This window comes from Gouania willdenowi, chromosome 6 (genome assembly GCF_900634775.1).
Source record: "Gouania willdenowi chromosome 6, fGouWil2.1, whole genome shotgun sequence".
Classification (NCBI taxonomy): domain Eukaryota; kingdom Metazoa; phylum Chordata; class Actinopteri; order Blenniiformes; family Gobiesocidae; genus Gouania; species Gouania willdenowi.
The window spans coordinates 34,365,487-34,387,102 of record NC_041049.1 but is presented as its reverse complement, the minus strand read 5'-3'; the positions used below and the strand labels follow the sequence as shown (position 1 = coordinate 34,387,102).

General features: G+C 41.0%; 1 protein-coding gene across 1 annotated transcript in view; it reads right to left on the bottom strand.

Annotated features, from left to right (window-relative positions):
• The window catches only part of LOC114464628 (tyrosine-protein kinase CSK-like), a 44,718-nt gene that overhangs the window by 4,323 nt on the left and 18,779 nt on the right, over positions 1 to 21,616 (bottom strand). Inside the window, exons 3-10 of the mRNA XM_028449024.1 lie at positions 16,514 to 16,627; positions 16,299 to 16,411; positions 4,193 to 4,412; positions 3,619 to 3,712; positions 3,469 to 3,534; positions 1,883 to 1,982; positions 1,701 to 1,791; positions 1,310 to 1,383 (exon numbers count right to left, since the gene is read on the bottom strand). Coding sequence (XP_028304825.1) covers positions 1,310 to 1,383; positions 1,701 to 1,791; positions 1,883 to 1,982; positions 3,469 to 3,534; positions 3,619 to 3,712; positions 4,193 to 4,412; positions 16,299 to 16,411; positions 16,514 to 16,627 — 872 coding nt within the window. The remainder of the gene's footprint in view (positions 1 to 1,309; positions 1,384 to 1,700; positions 1,792 to 1,882; positions 1,983 to 3,468; positions 3,535 to 3,618; positions 3,713 to 4,192; positions 4,413 to 16,298; positions 16,412 to 16,513; positions 16,628 to 21,616) is intronic.

Sequence of the window (21,616 nt, the reverse complement as noted above, 5' to 3'; positions counted from 1 at the left end):
TTTCAATCAGTCGATACTGACTCAATAGATTTAACATTTACCAACCTCCAGTGTTGTGTGATAGGATGGAATTCTGTTAAAATAAAATAGCAATGCATTTTTATGTTTAAAAAAACAAAACAAAAAAACTTTTTACTTAATGAAAATAGGTCTTTGACCCAGTTCTGGGTTGTGATCCACAAGTTAAGAACCTCTGATTTTAAGCTTTTTGACAGTCAGATGATGTGATGTTTTGTCCTAGAGTAACTAAACCCCAAACCCACTTTTTTCTGCTGAATACATGTGTATTTGGGTATTATGTAGTGTTGTTGACTGATTCTAGTCCAAATTTTTAACATTTTAGTAAAAATATTTTAAATTTTGCGTATTTATTTGCAAAATGTCAGTGACTGCCCTGTAAGGGTTGAAAGCTGGCTATTACAATTGAATTTAGCTTTTGGCTGAGATGGTTTATGGTGATCATCGAGAGCCATCAACTTTCACTGTTGGCCCCGCCCCTCCTATAAAAGCAGTGAGAAGGGAGGAGGGTTTCCTCAAATCACAGCCCTCAGTTGGCATTCATTCACAGCCTCAATGAGGAACTCCTTTCTACAGCGGTGATGTCTGTGAATCTGTACTTCTATAAAGAACAGATTCTGTGCTAATCAGAGGCTTCATCAAGCTATGTGTGTATGTACAAACACATCATGTGTGTATCCCCGTCTGTCTCTGTGTGTGCGCAGACATGCTTGTACTTGTACTTGGAGGCTGATAACTGGATAACTGTTTGATCCTGGATGATAGTGTCTGTAGAGCTGTGTGAGCTTCACACACAGCTCTACAGACACTATGACTGGGCGTGTCTTACTACCGCAGTAATACCCATAATCAAGGCATTTTTTTAAATTTCCCCCTAGTGGCAGGTCAGCAGAAAGCAGGAGTTTAGTTACTCTTTTTGCACTTTGATCTCTCCTATTTGAACCGTAAGAGGTAAGGTTTTTCACTCAATAAAAAAAACAAAAAAAAACATCTTTACCAGAGCAACAGTAGATGCACAACAGAACAAAATACAGCCAGTTTAAAAACATCATGCAAGATGTATCGACTCATTCCAGGTACCAAGAAGCAGTTTCTGTTGCAAGTTCACATGATAGAGCTGGGTTTTTTTTCTATCAAAACCTGTTAAGTGAATTTTCCTTAGGACCTTTCCTCATTTTACTTTTGTACTGATCTGATTTAAATTTGCCAATTCAACAAAAGACCAAAAACAGTGAAAATGCATTATATAATTGCTTTAGCAGTCATTACCAGTCCTTGCAAAAATACTCACATTGCAAAGTGTACTAGAGCATCTCCACCAAGCACTGTCCGCCCTCTGGAACGTAAAAAGTCGACCAAGCAGCCCTAACACACGCAAAAACACAAACACACATTAAACTTAGGATTTTTGCAACCCATGATAACAAGCCTCCACTTAAATACTGGAAAACAGTGCAGTTTGAACTTGAATATAGGTCCTTGTTTCAGTTGACACTGAAAAAATGACACTGTGCTTCAAAGCAGGTATAAATATATACAATTTTTGCCTTATACAGAATTTACAAAAATTACAATTGCAAGATCTTCCCTGATTGGCCAGGCAAATGCCTGCAACCCACTGAAAACTGGTCCACAAGTCACTTTCAATTATAAAAGCCATGAGTTAAGAACCATTGGCCTACCTTTGCCATATACTCAGTAACTATAAACAGACTTCCATTCTCCTCCACGATCACTCCGAGCAGCTGCACCAGGTTATTATGTCTGAGTTGCCTGTGGACGGAGAGCGTGCAAAAATGTAGCTTTAGGTTTGTTAATGCTTCTGAAGAAAAAATAAAATTCACAAATATTTAATAGTTCTCACGTCATGACAGAAGCCTCTGCAATGAAGGCTTGTGCTGTAGCATCGTTTTTTATACATTTCACAGCTACTTTGGTCCCTCTGTAGTCCCCGACCTTGACATCTGAAAGTGTCAAAATCACTTAGTTACATCATCTGTGGTTTAGGCATTTACTGAAAGACTGAACGCATTTTATGAAGTTTTTCATGTTAAGAGACTGCATGTATAGCAGTGTTAACACATTTATTACCATTATGCATGGTTCTCATTTATAATTGCTTGGCGGGAAAAGTTTACAAAATAGATTAAATCATGAAAACATATGAAAATTGTACTTTTTCATATCCATTATTTTGAAGTGCATTAACTTGAAAATAGATTTGGAGAAATTTCCACCTGAGAATGCATTTGGAAAACTCTGCCCCATATGGACCCCAAAGGCCCACCACCCCGCCACGCCCGACCGCACCACCCCGATGTATTTGCGCGATGGCCCAACAATCAACAGGTCCCCCGACATGCCTAAGTGTGTGAACCCACCTACCTCCCTAACCCCAGTGTGAATGTGTATGTTTAGTGAATGTATGATATGCAATTAAAAGAAAGGGGATTGGGGGTAGTGGTGCTCCCCACCCAACCTTCGTGTATAGATGTGTATGTGGTGCATTAGCTCCAGAGGGTGGAGGAGGCGGTCGTAGCCTCCGGGGGTGGTGTGATGAGGTGTGTTTAAAATTGGAGGGATTGGTAGGGCAAATTGAGGTGGGAGTGCCTCCCCCGTGCAACTACATGGTAGCACAAGCGGCGGCCCCCCTACCCTCAGTCCCGCTATCCAGCCCCCCAAGGGTTGGATGGGGTGTGGTGCACAAAGTGAGTAAGCCAGACCAGCTGGGAGTGAAGTGAAGTGTCACTGTAGGCAGCCTCTCTGGTGTGAGGTTGTCCATACAGCGGGCCACCGAAGAGGGTAGACAGTGCAGACGGGTACGCTGCACTGCGGGCCCCAGGAACGTGCTAAGCAGCACGAAATCCGCCTCGCGGCACACCCCAAACCATACTGGCCCCATGGAGTAGGGCCGGACCCCTCACTCCCCAAGCATAGCGGCGCATCAGCTACAAACCCAGCGGGCCAGGAGGTGACCCCTGCCACAGGCCTGCCCAAAGCAACCTGCCCCACTGCAACAGGGAGGGACCGCGCAGCAGAGAAACCAGCGCCCGCACGACCCCACGATACAACACTTTTCACAGGGAACCGCCCCCACCCGACAAGAGAGGACGCAATCAATTGCCCAAGCAGGGCCACCCCGCCAGCCACAGACAGACAAGTAAGCGTACCCAAGCACCCCCAACTGGGCACCAATGCCGCCAGCAGACACCAAACTTAATCTAGTTTCTACTGTTGTCACTCTGTTTTTAATGCTTATTCACATACCCCCATTACAATGTGCGTACCCCTGAAGGTACCCATACCACACTTTGAGAACCTAGGCTCTAGCAAGTTTGTTAGACTTTTATCCAACAATAACACAGATCAAGCTGATTTCCATCACATGGAAATTGAAGCAGATTTGACTAGTATCACAGTTTAGCATTGAATTGTCAAAACAGCACTTACCTCCAAATTCTCCCTTCCCGATGACCTGGTGCAGCTTGAGGTCATTCCTGTTCAGCGACCAGCCACCTGTTTGTCAGAAGAAGAATGCACAAAAATGACAGTAGAAACAAATTTGCAGAGAGTACCACAGGTTGAAAAAGCTGCACTCACTCCTGGAAAACTCATCCTGAGCGGCCACCGTCCCCTCCTTCACCTTTGGTTTTATTAGTCTGGTGCAAAGTCCATCGGGGTCCTTGGTGTAATGCTGGAAGCAGTAAGTGATATTTAGCTACTTCTTTATATACTATATCTATTTCAGTCATGTGTATGTTCTTACCCTAAAAGAATAACAGACTGAGAAAAACATGTTTGAACATGTCAGAGTTGAAATAGGATACAGTAAAATGAAATGACTGAATGTTGAGTCCAATGACCACTGATTGTTGGTTGTTGCGTCACTAAACATTTCCCCACACGCTTTATTTCTGTAAAATGTGATGTGTCACAGCTGAAAATAAACCTTTCACACTGGAAAGCCAGTCATTCTGAGAGTAAAGCTTAGTGTCTTTATGAGGTTAGAGTTTGAATGTCAGCGCATTGTTCCTTCCGCTTTAGTGCTTCCTGTTCATTACATGTTCCAGGAACAGCCTCTGTTGCTGTCTGGAGTTACCACTAGGCTTCATTCACATGCACAGTTCTAGGTACAAGCTTTTCTCCAGCCTCTGGACTGCACCCTGCCTCTTACCTCAACCAGTTGCATGAGGTTTTCAAAATAACCCTCCTCGTCAATGGTCAGTTTTCCGTCGTGGTAGATTATATGATAATGCTCCACTTTGCCTTCACAGCTCACGCACAGTGTGTAGTCTCCAGGGAAGTTGGTGCTCTCTCGCACCAAGAACAGACCTGTCTCAGGTGGGTTCAGCAGGTGCTCGGCCTGATCCCGGGTTATCTTCCCATGAAACCATCTGGCATTGGGGGTAAAAATAGAAAATAAAAGCAGGTAACAGTAAATGATTCAGGTTCAGGGAAGGAAGAGCGGTCTAAGGTCTGGCTTCATTTTAAGCTTAAAGGAGCATAGGGCAGGATTTGTGGAAAAAATAAACTTACATTTTAAATCTTTTAAAGCGAACATATTATAACAAATTTTCACCTTTTAAAACAGTTTCTTGTAGTCTAAATTACATATCTGTGCCAGTGTTTGGTCAAAACATAACATGAATTAAGTAAGAGGGGAGGTTTAATAATGTGTTCACACCGAATGTGTCTTCTGTGGCATGTAATGTACCGCAGGGTCCGCAAGTTCAAAAAATGTCCCACCCACCAGTGACACATCCAACTTGGTGAGTTTCACTGCCTGCTGAAGCGAGGAGCTGCACACCTTTTTCTCCTCTCATAAACAAAAACCACCAGTGAAAAAAGCCAGCGTGATTAGCGACTAATGCTATCCTAGCTCAGTGCCGACTTTCAAAGATGAAAACTACAGAGAGAACTTTTATCTGCTACTACCACCTCCACGCTGATTCTCCTCCTCGCTCATCCTTCCTAGTCCAGTCCCGGTTGTAAAGGCTGTGTCATACAGCTCCAGGTGGTCACACACAGCTTCTACTCCATGATTGATTGGGTGAACAGACCGGTGTCTGTGTTGATCATCAGCAAAGACTCTGATTGGCTTTCGTCATGCAAAACAGTGCGAATGTGCGAATAAATATGTACATGTAATCTGGACATACGGACATTTTGCAACGCATCTGGTGTGAACGTAGCATAAGTTCTTGTATTACCGAGGTCTTTGAAAGCGCTCTGTTTTGGGGGATGTGTCCCTGGGTTTGCATAGATCTCCCCCTGCCCTGCCCCTCTCTTCCATGGGTGGCACACACCTAAGACGATTGAAGTGACTAGATTACATCAAAAAATTAATGTAGATGACACGACTTCAAGAGGTCTTGCACGTCATAGTCGCTCAAAGTTGAAAAATTTGAACTTTTCAAGCAACGACTCCCCCGTCCTTCACTGTCTATAGAGCCGAGGCAGCAGTCCCTCCCTCCCGCTACAGTGACACGGCTGCAACGTGAGGCTTCCTCATTTTACCAGGGCAAAATTAAAGCAGTTAACTTCTTGAATAAGGCTATATTCTGAGTGAATTCATCCTTTAGTAACTTCGTAAGTTGATCATTTAAACCGTAAAAGCGGCGCTGTTAATGATAAGTGCTGTAAACATCACTACTTTGCTAGTGAGAAAAACAATGGCGGACTTTCGCAAGTTTTCATAAGTGGAGTTACCAGGGGAGGAGAGGGTATTTTTTCCCCTATTGAGCTTGTGACGTCACAAACTTAGAGAAAATTGCTCCATTTCAAATGTTCTGTGTTACAAGATTTACACAGACCACAAACAAATGACTGGACGGTTTTATTACACATATTTTGTGCCGACGGACACTCAAGTTACCTCATATGTGATCAAAAAAACTGCAAAAGTGGATTTTTCATAATATGTTCCCTTTAATGCTAATGGGTGATGAAGCATTAAAAACCAAAAAGAATGAGCCCAAACACATATCTCCCTCTTGTCTTTAACAGACTGTGTGACGCATTATGTACTGCAATTCGGGGTCCAAATTTCCCACCCAGTCCTCCAGACGTGACGTCCTCGCCTGGGAGAAAACAAGCGCGGTGGACCAAACTATTGTTTGGTTCCTTGGAGGCATGCGCAGAGGTCTTGCAGTAAACAGTCACGTGAATGGCGAGTAAACAAATAACTGTGTCATACCATCAGCTGAAAAGGTCATGCTCGCTCCTGCGCCGACTTGGCTGATGGGTGCAGTTGCCCTGACAGCCATTGTGTCAATTTCTTGATTCCGCCCTAAGCTCCTTTAAAATATATATATATATATATATATATATATATATATATATATATATATATATATATATATATATATATATATACTGTATATTATAATAGTTTTGCTACAGTGATATACAGTACATTCCTTTAGCCTAGTTCAGACGGCCAAAGTTTCCTCCCTCCCTTGTTATTCCACATTTTGTAAAAAGTCATCTTCAAAAAAGGCGATTCTCATAACGCAGAAACTCATCCTCCTGATAATCCCGGCTCCTCCTACCCTACATAACACTGTGAACTCCTCCCTCTCAAACTACTTCACAGGTAAAACAAACACTGCGGTTTAATATAGAATATGCATTATACTTTATTGTCCCATATGTAGAGCTACATACACAAAATGGATTCGCTTCATTTAACCCCTTCCTGAGGAGCAGTGGGAAGCCACGGAGTGGTGCCCAGTTAGCAGTTAGGGTTAGGAACTAATCATCATCCCACAGTGATGACCAGGGAGATTTCAACCAGTGAGCCTCCGATTACAAGCCTGCTCCCTTAACCACTAGACTACCACTGCCCTTTATCCACAGTTAATATATTTACGTTCAGTATAGAGATAAACTGAAGCGCAGTGTGAGCGGTCACATTCAGTTTCATTATAGCAGACGTTATATCGCTTTGTATCGTCTTTGACAAGATCTGACATGTTTGTGACCCAATGCGACGTCTACAGACACGCCCACTCATGGATATGCATGAAGGCTTAAAAGTGGCTTGTTTTTAGAAGTGGTCTGAAAGTAACTTTTCAGAGGGCTAAAACTCTGGAAAACAAGCAAGTTTAGGAAAATAAACCTCAACTACTATGTTGTTGGGGTTCTTAGAACAAATAGAGTTGTGAAAAATTGCATAACATTGGACCTTTAAGGATGTATACTCCATGATTTGTAATAAATGACACAAAACGTTTTCATGCAAGAGGGTAACACATCAAATTTTATAAACATCTGGCGACACATGGCGTGTATTTAAAAGCCGTGTTTGGTCCTGCCAGTGTGATGACATCACGGATGACTTCGGGGAAGTAAATGAATTACAAGTGCACATCCTGCACATGGCCATCCAGCTAGCCACACAACAGTTAATGTAACGCATCCTATTACTTCTCATATATAAAAGTGCTTTGTAGATAAATTCCAACCACTTCTGGCAAGTAGACTCTTTTTTAGGAAGTTTGAACAAATTCCGAGGACGTATTTTCGGTTACCAGACATTATCTTTTGGTACAAAAACAAAGTCTGTTTCTTTTCCTCTGCAGACTGGATAAGAAAGGACAATGACCATCCAAACAGATGTTCTTCGGCCGCTCGCATACCATAGCACCAGAGAGAATAGGTGTGTATGTTTACTGTGGAGGCGCGGCACCAGCAGCAGGTACTTCCTGGTGGGGACGGTTCAGAATTCTAGTGACGTCACTGGAATTTGTACTGCTCGTTTTTCAGAAGAGGGCAGAAAAGCAGCTCATGAGAACAGGATTATTGAGGATTTCTCAGAGATGCAGGAAGGAAGCCCAATAATACTTTGGGAGTGTTTTTGATAAGGAATTAACATTGTAACAAGGTTAAAAGCTAAAAAAAAATAATTTGCATGATATTGGACCTTTAAAGAGCAACTAAACCCAAAAACCACTTTTTTTCCTGCTGAAAACAAATGTTTTTGGGTATGAAGTACCGTATTTTCCGGGCTATTGAACGCACCACTGTATTGGCCGCATTCCAATAATTTAGCAATTTTCCAAGAAAAATCCACATAAAGGGAGCTCAGTGACATAGGCCGCACCCTATTGGCTGATGAGAGTGCCCTTCAAAAATACTCGGCCAATCAGAACCGGCAAGTTGGCGGGCTGCCCCACGTATACATATCAGTCCATTTACAGCTCTTTATGGTCACTTTTTACTGGTACCATACTGATATACCTCTCCGTTCGATCCTGTGCACATCGCCTCGGCAGTAATTATGTCAATTGGACTCTGAGTCAGAGCCCGGACAGGATCGTTCTGAATAAACCCAACATGGTGTTTGGGCAACTTTATGCTGTTTATTTTTTCTTTCTATCATAAACCGGCTGATTTTTACTTTATCCGGAGTGTTTCAGCGATCTCTCACTCTCTCTCTACTTGGACATGTGTGTGTGTCGTCAGCTGTCAGCCGCAGTGCAATCGCTCCTGATAAACTCAACGCAGTGATCTGACAACTTTATGCCATTTATCATTAACAACTATTAAAAACAGGTTGATATATCTTACATTTTAAACCTTATTGTACTGTTAACACGCTCTTCCCACCATGAATGCATATGAACCAGCACTGCTCCCAGCTCCACACACTTCCATTTATTACCGGGATTTGATTTTATCTAAACAATCAGCAATCTTATTTTATATCAAAATATAAATATATAATTCAACTCAATTCAACTTTATTTTTATAGCACAATTTACAAAAAAGTCACCTCAATGTGCTTATCAAAATATAAAATTCATAATAAGAAAGAGAAAACCAAACAAGATCCACATGAACAAGCATTCAGCGACAGTGGGAAGAAACAACTCCCTTTTAACAGGAAGAAATCTCCAGCAGAACCAGGTTCAGAGGTGGCAGCCATCTGCGTAGACTGGTTGGGGTTAGTGGACTGAAGGACCAACAGAACAGGATAGAGATATAAAACACCAGAGTGTCCCAGACTAATTGAGCCGTGAACCACAGATCAGGAACTGCCATCATCAGCTTCATTACACCTGAAACAGAAAAGACAGAGAAGGGCGAAGAGAAGGCACTGACTGCAGAAAAACATGATACAGTATCATCAAGTCAGCCTGTCTTGGCCTTGGGCCTCACTATCAGTGGCCTAGTCAATACTTAGTATAAAAGTGACAAATCTCTTTCCGTTTATTGGTAAGCTAACAGCGACTCCAAGGTCTGTAAATGCGACCGTTCACAGACGAGCCCATGTTCGATCTAGCGATTAGATTATGTTATGATTCAGTCCTGTTTATGTGGACTGTAAGTCATAACCAGCTACATCAGAATTTCAATCTCTTCCCATTTATTGAACCAGTAAATGCGACCTTTTACAAATGAGCCCATGTCCGCTCTCGCGATCAAATTATGTTATGATTCAGTCCTGTTTATGCGGACTGTAAATCATAACCAGCTACATCAGAATTTGAATCTCTTTCCGTTTATATGAAATCTAACAGCGACTCCAAGGACTCTAAATGCGACCGTTTACGGATGAGCCCATGTCCGCTCTAGCCGTTTAGTTAATGCTATTTTACGGTATACGCTTCAGCAGTACATTTTGAGTTTAGCCTTAAAGGTGGAGAGAGTAGCAGCCTCCTGTACTGAGACTGGAAGTTGGTTCCAAAGGCGAGGGGCCTGGTAGCTGAAAGCTCTTCCTCCTGTTCTACTTCTAGACACGTTAGGAACTGCCAGAAGACCAGCAAACTGAGAGCGGAGTGATTTGCCCGGATGATAGGGCACTAACAGGTCTCTAAGATATACAGGAGCTTGATCATGCAGAGCTTTGTATGTTAACAGGAGAATTTTAAACTCTATTCTAGATTTTACAGGAAGCAATGAAGGGAAGCCAATACTGGAGAAATATCCTCTCTCCTTTTTGTTCCAGTTAGTATTCTGGCTGCAGCATTCTGAATTACCTGGACACTTTTTAGTAAGTTTTTGGGACATCCTGAAAGTAGAGAGTTACAATAATCTAGTATAGATGTAACAAATGCATGGACTAATTTTTCAGCATCACTCTGGGTCAAGACATTCCTGATTTTAGAGATATTACGGAGGTGGAAGAAAGCTGTCCTTGAGATTTGTTTAATATGAGAATTAAAGAATAAGTCAGAATCAAAGACAACGCCTAAGTTTTTTACTGTGGTGCTGGGTGTCAGAGTAATGCCATTTAGAGACAATATTTTTTCTAATAATTTCTCTCTGAGAAGAGAAACTGATGAGTTTAATCTGATTTCATTGAGAGATAAAGCTGTGTGTCATCCGCATAGCAATGGAAATTTATACCATGTTCTCTGATAATGTTACCTAGTGGATGCATTTATAATGTAAAGAGTATTGGTCCCAAAACTGAACCTTGTGAAACTCCATGATTAACTCTGGCGTGCGCTGAGAATAGATTATTAACATGAACAAAGTGGGTTCTTTCTGATATGTAGGATTTATACCAACCCAGCGCTGCTTCTTTAATCCCAAAAACGCTTTCCAGTATCTGCAGCAATAAATGATGATCCACTGTATCGAAAGCTGCACTGAGGACCAAGATCACCAGAACCAAGATCAACTCTCTGTCTGAGGCTAAGAGGAGATCATTGGTCACTTTTACTAAAGCAGTCTCTGCTGTGATGGGCTCTAAAGCCAGACTGAAATATAAATTGTTCCTAAGTAGGTGATCACATAGTTGACCTGCAATGACTTTTCAAGAATTTTGGAAACAAAAGGGAGATTGTATATTGGCCTATAATTGGACAAGTCACTTGGATCGAGGGTAGGTTTTTTAAGGAGAGGTTTGATTACAGCGGTGTTAAAGGTCTGTGGTACATAACCTGTTGCTAGAGATGTGTTAATCCAGTTCACCATATTAGTGCTAATTAGTGGAAGAACATCTTTAAATAGTGGAGTTGGAAGTGGATCTAAAAGACAGGTTGTTGGTTTAGAAGCACTAACCGTTGAGGTCAGTTCAGATAGACCAATTGGAGTGAAACTATGTAAATAAAAGCTGCATGTTGGGGATATTTCAGGTGTTGTTTTGTGTAATAAATTATTGAGCACTCCTGCAGGGGGGACATTAGCTTTGTTTCTAATTGTTAGAATTTTATCAGTAAAGAAGTTGATGAAGTCATCACTGCTCAAGTTGACAGGAATAAAGGGTTCAACAGAGCTGTGGCTTTTGGTGAGCCTGGCTACAGTGTTGAATAGAAACCGAGGATTATTTTTGTTTTCCTCTATTAGAGTTGAGTAATAGGAAGTTCTAGCTTTGCGAAGAGCTTATTTATATGTTAAACTCTTTCTCCAGGCTATATGAACTTCTACCATGTTTGAAGAGATCCACTTCCTTTCCAATTTCCACAATGCCTGTTTTAAAAGACACAATTCAGAATTTTAAGAAGTTTAGTAATTTCTTTGTTGCCATTTAGTAGCAAACTGTCTTTCTCTGACGGCAGGTGAGGAGCAGCGTCTCCACCGTCTGTAGATGCGTTTGTAGATGCGGCCATCTTGCGGTACTCACAGAATGAAAGCGACTCCATCGTCCCCAGCAGCTTACAATAACAGCAGCTAACTATTACAGCAGCTAGCTATAACAGCAGCCAACTACAACAGCAGCTAATTAGCACATTGACCTCACACTGACCAAACAAACACAGACCAAACAAACATTCACCAAACAGACACTGACCAAACACTGACTAAAACACTGACCAAACACTGACTAAAACACTGACCAAACAAAAGCTAAGCCTGAGGTAAAGGCTGTTTCTGCGAAAATCACAGAAGAGGGCAGCAGCAACACATGGCACTGTTTACAGGGCGGCCATCTTGCAGGATGTGGGTGGAGCAGCTGACTTCCTGGAGGGGACGGTTATAATTAAAAACAAATATTCAGCAGTCGTATGACTTTTGATGTCACTCGCTAACATGGAATTTCCCTTCACGATCAGACGCCGTCCTCCATACGGACCATGACGCTCTGTCCTGAGTTATTAAAGCTGTGAGGGATTTCACTTTGCCCACATTATCCAAAGCTCGTTTATGAACTTTTCCTCTAACGCGCTCTGAACCTGGAATAAGTGCAGTGCCCTAATAAGGTGAGACATTATACTGCACTAAAAGTTTGGACTCAGTAACAATCAAAGCCACACACACTCATAACATTGCAGAAGAGACTCCTGGAAAGAATTGATCCAAAGTGACACTGTCACAGCGGTGGGGGGAGTCACACAAGCATGCCAAACGATTGACCATCAGCATTTCTAATATGTTCACATTTACCAGTTCTAGACGGGACAAAATGTCTTACATTTAATTACATTTTATCCGTGCCTTTGTCCTGGGAGGGGGTGAGAGCAGCGTCGCGGAACTGATCAGCTGTGCCGAGGTGCGTGCGTCAGCTGCTGCTGCTCATTACAATGAAACTCTGACAGATGTCAGACTGATGAAACTATTTTAACACTGTGTATAACGTAAAGCCACAGTTTGATCCACTACATGAGTAAATAACAAGTAAAACATTGATTATGATAATGATGATGAAGATGATAATGACGATGCATGCTGATTATTTCTGAATGCAGGAATGTAAGAAGTTAATCAAATCAGGCTTTCCACACAAACAAACATTAATCTGGCATTAATGTGAGGGGAAAAGTGAGATTTGAACTGTGGCTCAGACAAAAAAATGTGCCTGATCTTCGACCTGCAGTAATTTGATCAAAATCAACCTGTTACACTGTTTATCAATGAAGGCAATTCAAATTAAAAGTGCGCTTCATAATTTTCAAGGATTTCAATGACATTTACACGCATTGCGCTGGGAAAACTCCATGTTCCATGATTTCTAGGAAAGCCCAAAAAACTGACATCATGGCCCAGTCAACCTTCCTAGCTTCTGACCTGCTTCATTCACAGACAGGAACCTGGACCGGAGAATACGTGCAGGAGAGAGGCGCGTATCTGCAGGAGGGTAAAAAAACGCTTAAGTCCATACCAGACAATAGGGCCCATAGACCGCACCGGCGCATCCTCAACTTTAAAGTTTAAAAATAGCGTCCTATGCGCTGCAAAATATGGTAATTGATCCTAGTCCTACTCTCAAAATTTTTGTCAGTTTGTCAATTTAGCTAATTTTGTTGTAAAAATGTAAGAGTGGCTGCCCTCTATGGGTTGAAACCCAGCGATTACAATAGAATTTTACTATTGGCTGAGAATGGTGGTTTGTGAGGTTTTAATGGCTTCTTACGTCACAAACCACCAATGTTTGCCCTGCACCACCTATAAAAACTAGCACCTGAGAACTTTGCATTCTGTGGTGGGAGAATTGTGAATCGAAAGATATAGTGAGTAGGTAGTAGGTAACTAGCATAAGCTGGGCGTGCTCATAATCAAGACTTTTTTCAAATTTCGCTCAAAGGAGCATGTCACCCAAAACCTGGGGCTTAGTCACTCTGTAAGCACCAGAACCATTTGAAAAATACAGATTAAAAACCGGTATTTTAAAAACATAACAGATACAGAACGCTAAAAAATGGAGCCTCGCCTAGTTTATTTGAACACTAGCAAGTCTCTCAGATCTGTGTATAGGTCAGATAGGGGAGCTCATAGGTCAGACTCCCAGTGGACAAAATAACAATCGACAGATTCCCAAACCCTTTTTAGAAAATCCCAGGCTGCGTCCAAATAGTCCTTCCTATCTCCTGTCCTATACACGTTTCCTTAACCCAATGGATGAAGTCACAGGGGTAAGGAAAGGAGTTAGAAGACTTCCTAAAGGAGTTAGGGAAAGGCCATCATGTTGTTTTGACAATCAGATGCACTTCTTCTAAGTGACGTAATAATCCGACGGTGGTGAAGGTTAATGACATCTGCCGTGATGAAAAAGCTACAAATTTCTGGAAAAAAGTTTATTTATAACACTTTCCCCTGTGCCTCTAACCACTGATATCATCTCAAATATCACAGGTTTAAATTGATATCAAAGGAAAAGAGGCTACGAGGAACAAAAGTGAAACTATAAAAACATAGAATGGTTGCTCACACTCACCATCCACTCAGAAATCAACATTAATCCAAAATAAGTATGATTTTATCAATTTGTTACATTTATGCACGATATAGGTCTACATTACGTTGTAGGCATACGAATAAACAACCTTACAAAGCATTCCTAGGTGAATGAAATATGTTGAAAAAAACACAATGTGGCTAAAAATGTTTCTGATTCCTTTTTCTTGAATGACAGAGTGCTCTGTTTTCAGTCATCGTGAGTTTCCATGAACGCTCGGATGAGTGGGTCCCTTTAAATGTCAATGAAGCATTGAGCTTCCTTGTCTTAGCTTTTAGAGAATTAAAACGCTCCTTATGATGGCCACCACTTAAACGCTTCCAGGGGGTTAGGAAAAATGGATAAGAAAGGATAATAATAAAAAAATTAAACTGGATTTTTATCCAATGAGGTTCAGACCTTTGGGATTTTGTCATGACTTGCCGCCAAGACATGATACCAAAACTGTAGCAGAACTGGGTATCGCCAGGGACCTCGCGATACGATATATCGCAAAATTTTTGCCCACGATAACGATATCACGGTACAGCGATTCTGTGATAATTGATAAATCTGGAGAAATTTCATCCACGATACATTACGATATCTGTGTCACTGAAAAAATTCAGAATTTATTGACTGCACTGAATGCATTTCACAGGAATTACAAAACATTATCAATCAATTTCACATGAATGACAGGCAAGGAAAACAAAGTGTATACTGCACAGTGGCTCACTGTATACACACGCACAGACGCACACAGTGTAAATTTGTAAATATCCACTCCTTACCTATTGTCTCATTGTACTGTGTATGTACTGCATTATCTTTGTGTAACATGTATATATATATATATTGTTTTCGTCATGTCTTGTATGTTGCAATATAAAAAAAACAAAATAAAAATGATAATATATTTGCTATGTTCTATAATATCAATATTTGGCACCAAATTCATATCGATAACACATGGCAAGACGAAATATCGCAATATATCGTATCGATATTTTGGCACGCCACTTGAAAACTCTCGGCCTGACATTTGGAAAATCCTCAAAATATTAACTGTCAGAAAAAATAACTTACATTGATTTATTGTGACCAAGCTAAGCACTTCAGTGAATTTATACTTGGAAATGGTTCATCCATTACATTTATAATACCTGTCAGGGAATAAAGCATTATTAAATATGATTACTCACCTGTTCATGTATAGAATCTTATTACGTAGTAGTTTCTGACAAACACAAAGATAAGAAATGTTTGCCACTAATCTAAAACTCTGAGTGAATGTCACCTTACAGCAAGGTATCAATGGTCCACCTCCTTTCCTTCTTTAAAATCGGTCCACGACAAAGTTTTTTTCAAAATCCTCAAAAACGCTGTTTTTTCGGCAAACTCGTCCGGAATTTTTTTCATTACCTGGAATTCCCCCATTAGTACCAATGTTTTGGTGTGAGAATGGTTGGTGGTTATTGCATTAAAAGACCTACACCACTCCCCACACACAGAAAAACAGACAACAAACTGATGACAATCCCCTTCGGCCGAGGGTAATAAAAACTTTCCTTTTCACCAATGTTAATGACAGACTTCTATTTCTAATAGCTTTAAACTTACAATGTCTCTGTTTTAATATTTCAAACCTTTTATACTTAGATTTGTAAATGTCTGTTTTAATGTTACACTTGTAAATCTTGTGAAGGACATTAAATTAATCGTACAACAACAAAAAAAGCTCTACAAATATACTTGCTTGACCATTCCATTAATCAGTCAAAAACTTGTAAATGCAACAGGTGCAAATGGGAAAAAATAACATAATTATAAACAGTCTAATTCAATCTCTATTGAAACATGACCAAAGACTGCATTTTATATCATATTGTCACTGACACATTCACACAGGAGACATTTTGGAAAACAGCAGAAATCTGTGTAATTCACGCAAAGCAAAATCTGCAATTACAACAAGACCCGACCAATCTGTGGCCCTCACCACTGAACTACTGGCCGTCTGTAACTACCATGCCAAAGGAAGAGGGTAAAGAGTTATTTTTTGCCATTACTGCAAATAGCACACAGAACAGGTACACACAGACACAACAGATTCATGGATGGGTTGTGTGTTCGTTGGGTTTTGGGAAATAGACGGATTATTTGTGCACTCACGGCATTAAACTCAGCTTCCCGTCAGACTTCACACCTTCCCTTTTCTGGACATAGTTGACTGGAATCGTTCCTTCCCGACCTGCAGCATTTTTAGCTTTGTACCAGTTTGGATCCTTTAAAACAAAAAACAGTGTGTCATTCACTGTCACACACACACACACAACAGCAGCAGCATCCAAATACAGAGCTGTGAGGAGCAGCAATTGAAAAGTCACCTTTGTGACGACAACGATGGTCAGCACGTCACCTTTGTTGAATGGCAGGTCCTGCTCTGACGTACCTTTAAAAGTGTACCTGGCCACACACTCTGTACCCTGCGGCCAAGGATTCTGCAGCAACCAGGAAACAGACCTTAAATCTTATCATTCTTAAATCATGACTGCAAATGTATTTTCATTATATGGCACAGAATTCTGAATTATAGGAAAAAATAAGTCAAATTGTACATTCTAATTGTATACTGTAAGTAAAAAAATATATGTACTTTAATGTAAACGGACTTCACTTGCACAGCACTTAAAGGGGAGGTATGATAAAAAAATCACTTTATAATGGTTTTGCTACAGGGATATACAGTACATCCCTTTAGCCTCATTCAGAGGACCAAAGTTGAAAAAGATCTGTTTGCTCCCTCCCTTGTTATTCCACAATTTGTAAAAAGTCAGCTCACAATGGGTGAGTTGGATTTTGCCCAGCAGGTGACATCACCTACCGGAAAGTCCTCCTGCTGACAATCCTCTCTCCTCCTACCATGGACATAATACACGCCTCCTAGAATGTGAGTTCATCCCTCTCCAACTATCTAACAACTAAAACAACCACTGCGGTTTATTATAGAATATATATTATACTTTATTGCCATATATGTAAATACAAACTGCACTATTTTTTCTGCTGCCGATCATGTTGGGAGTCACTGCTTGGAGCCACGGCCATTGTTCACACACATCAGTTGTTAGCACTCCGTGGTAATGCTACACCAGCCTATGCAGCGAGACCCGACATGTGAACTGAGGAGGAAACGATGGGGATGTTTACGGATTTGTGGCTCACAGCGTTAACAACAGACTCAGTTGTGGAATTGAACGGTTTCCAACTTTTATGCGGTGACAGACGACGGAGAGTGGTAAGCGGAAAGGAGAGAGTCTGGCTGTGTTTGTGTGCGGAAAGGAGGAGCTGGTGCTCTGGTTCTGCAGCAATGCGCAAACACTTTTCTGACTCAAAATCACAATAGCCGCTTAAAAAAACATCATACTGGAACTTTAACACTACATGCATAGTTTCAAAGTGCTTAACAATGCTTTTCTTTTTTTGTATACTAGCCTGTTACATAAGGTAGAATATAGACTGGTCTAGTCTAGGGATTCCCAACTAGTGGTATCCATAGCTTTGAGAGTGTTACAGCCCTGACATCATTTCATATTGTTTTTCTCTTCCCCTTGCCTCTGGTGCCTCTGGGGGGGTTGTGGCCCATCATCTTTCGAACCACCTACCTCTTCCTGGGTTTAGCCCCAATCCAACCTGATTCCTCAGCTGCCTCCCATCTTCAATCAAGCACAGTCTACAGAACCCCTGGTTTTTCCTCTACCAGCTACCAGATTATTTGCTTATCTATGTGGTATCTAGCAAGCTGATTATCTTTTAAAATATTTCTAAATACTTGGAAAGATTTTCTAAATTACTTTTCAGACCCTTTTTGTAATCAGTTATTGAATTTGTTCTCCTCTCTTCCAGTTTCCGCCTGCCTGCCATCGCATTGGGGCTCACTTCCTCCATCAGTCAATAAACTCTTTGGAACTCAGTCTGTTGTGCTGCTCTTGGGTCCACTTGGGGAAACTGCAACAGAGAGTACCTTAGCACATGGCAGGGGTACTTGGAAAAATCTATTTAACCATTACAAGATAATAGGAAAATGTTCCTAGGTTTTAATAAGAATGTTTCAACAATTTTGATGCTAAAATAACAAAAACTAAGGAATGAATAAAATAAATAGTTCAACCTTCAAGCTATCGCTGCTCTCAAGAAGAGCTTCTTAGCTCATGGTTTCAGCTTGAGTCCTGGAGGTCTGTTGTATGCCATAGCTGTGGACATCCACTATAAAAACTAAAATTTAAGTGGGAAAAAGTTAGATTTTTTTTACTATAAAAGTCACAAACATTTTTAATGAATTATTTGTATTGCCTTTATAGCAAATCTAAACTATATATTTCAAAAACTTATATACAGATAAATCACAAAAAAACAGTTATATATAGCTATTTACAGTGAAATGGAAGCAATGTCTCAGGCGATTTTGTACAACTATTTACAAAAAAGTATGAATCACAAATACAGGGAAAGGCAAATTATCTGTGCCTCATTGTGTTGATATAAAACAATAAACAAATATACTAGACACTACACTACACTCCAATCTCACTCACTACACACTAACTAAACAGTCGAATTACAGTAATAATCACTATTATCTCAAATCTCTCAACTCACTTTCTCCATCTCTGTTTACCTGTCGATTGAAAACAAAATTCCCGCTATATGTGGACACTATGATTGGACGATGGCCTTCTTCTTCTCAACCAATAGGAAACAGCTACAATGTGACGTTTTAGTGTTGTTCGAACTTGCTGCACAACACTTTCGCTTTCATTTTAGACGTGCTCTGCAGCGTCTTCCTGCACGGAGCCTGCACTGACAGCTCAAGAAAGAGTCACAAAAAAACCACACGCACATTTTCCCTCATAACTCCACTTTTATGTGGCCTATCAACATGATTTAAAGACTGGTTTGTAGTTTGACATCCGCCCTTTCGATGGGTTGAAACGGAGATCCAAGGACGCTGTGCTTTTCCGCTATTGGCTCTTTAAAACGATCATGTGATCAGGACACGCTGGCGCGTCCGTCGGCCCCAGGGGGTTGAAGAGGGGTATCATGTAAAATTGACTTTTTCAAGATTTATATCATGTTACTATGTCATTCCCTCATTAAAAGCATGCCTGGAGTGTTGCCTTGGCTCATTCATGTATGTTTGAGTAATCTTTAAAAATTCTGACGGCAGCCATTTTAGGTGTAAAGACGCCTGAGTCCTCCTAGAAACGCCCTCACCTCCTAGGAACGCCCCCACCTCCTAGGAACGCCTCGGACCTTTCGTCACTAGCCAAGTTACCCCCCACCGCTCCACAGCAGAGCCCCTCCCCTTCCTATGTTCTCTTCCTTAGTTCAGCCCACAGCACCCGCCTCCGCAGATTTAGCTTTTCATTTACTTATTTGAAATACTTTTGTAAGAAACCCATGCCGTATGTTGTCTGTATTCATTAATGTACGCATTACAATAAATTAAAAAAATGTTAATAAAACTCGTACCCCTCCCCCGCCTCAAGCTCCGTCAAATCAGCTGCAGTCACAGCAAACAGCTGAGAGATAACTGTGTGTCGATCGGTTTACTCTGCTCACCTTAGTAGCTGCCTGCCTTTTCAGATGACTGCTTTAAAACAATAGCTTATTTGAAAGTGGATTAATAAGTACACAGACACAATGCGATCCCTATTCTGGACTATAGCGCCAGCAGCAGCAGCACGGGTAAGCGTGTGTGTGTGTGTGTGGGTGACAGGAAAGATATCTCCATCCGTACGTTAGCATTCCTCACTTTGATAATCATTCTAATGTATTGTAGCGATGTAAAAATGTAGAAAGTAGCCAAATACAGTGCACAGAAAAACAGAAGTAAACAAAATCCATGTGTGTTTGTATGAGTACTGAAGGGGGAGTGTTCATGGGAGCGTCAGACAAGCTTGGAGTTTCTTAAAGAGACAGAGGCGAAATCAAGGGGTCATGAACCGTGTGCTACAGAGGGACATTTATTTTAAGTTGTTGTTAATATTTGCTGCATTTTCCCAAAAAATGTGGGTGGCATAGTTATTTGAGTATGCTATAGAATGATACTATGTGCCTGAAAAAAACATGATACCCCCCTTTAAAGGAGACATATCATGCCTTTTTTTTTTACATATAAATCATACAGTTGTGGTCTATATAAAGCAGAACTGCAATGCTTGGGTCTGAATTCCTCATTATTATAGCTCCACAGGCCCCTTTTCTACCCTTTTTCTGATGTGCTTCTAAGAGCAACTCGTTTTGGTGCCGTCTCTTTAAATGCAAATGAGACAATTCATACCCCGCCCCCTCTCCAGGTTGCAGAGGTGACGCTCGGTTCAACTCCACCCTATTCGGCCATTTTTGTAGTTTGATAGAAGAGATACGATTATGTAGTGGCGCAGAAACTTTTTATTCACAAATTATTTACAAAATGTCAACGGAAGACTTGTTCATCCAGCCTTACATGTTCGAGCCAGAGTCGGACCCGGCGGAGCGAGGCCATATCAAGGATCTAAAACGAGCACACAGCGCTAACATATGAAGACAGTGCAACTGCTAATGTTAATGCTAACAAAACAATGACAGGGACGTCTTATCATCACACTTTTTAGCGTTATTTACAGCTTACCGAAGTGCTCTGTTCATCGTCTCCAAAGATAGAAGGAATTGAACCCTCAATCAGACAAAGTCTTTCGGCAAATCCTTCTTTATACTGGCGGAGGTTGCAGAAGCAGTCATCCTTGAAGTGCTTCACTCACACAAAAATGACCTTACCCACAGATGTGGGTACATTTCCATGAAAAATAAAACTCAACCAGGCACTTTGAAAAGGTTCTGATGCTGGGAGACGGTGTAATGAAGCGTGTGGGTTACTACATCCAACAACCGAACATTTTGACTTATCCTCTCGTAACTTTGGCATCCTTGAGCTTGGACTACAAAATAAAAGCGAGAAATAAAAATGGCGGATTGCTCGAAGTGTTGGGCCTGGAGTCGATGTCCTAATTTGGCAGTTCCGCTGCAAATACTGTGACGTTATTGTTCAAAAAACATAATAGAGAATAGAAAAATCGAAACAGATTGAAAAATATGACCAAAACAGAATAGAAAGATATCTACGGAGCACCTGAAGAGACTAATTTGATTTTTTTCTGTACTTCTAAGCACTCTAAATATACAACAAAATGCATTTAAGGGCTAAAAAAGTGGATTTAGCATGATATGTCCCCTTTAATAAATTATTTTTTGCTAATCTCGACAAAATATTTGAAGCTTTCATTTGGCATAATAAACCAGCCCGTATTAAGAAACATACTCTTCAACTTTCTAAGCCTGAGGGGGGACTAGCACTGCTGAATTTCCATCACTACTTTTGGGCCTGCAACATTAATAAACTTCTATACTGGCTGCACGACGGGGTGCAGATACCTGTTCTCCCTGGGCTC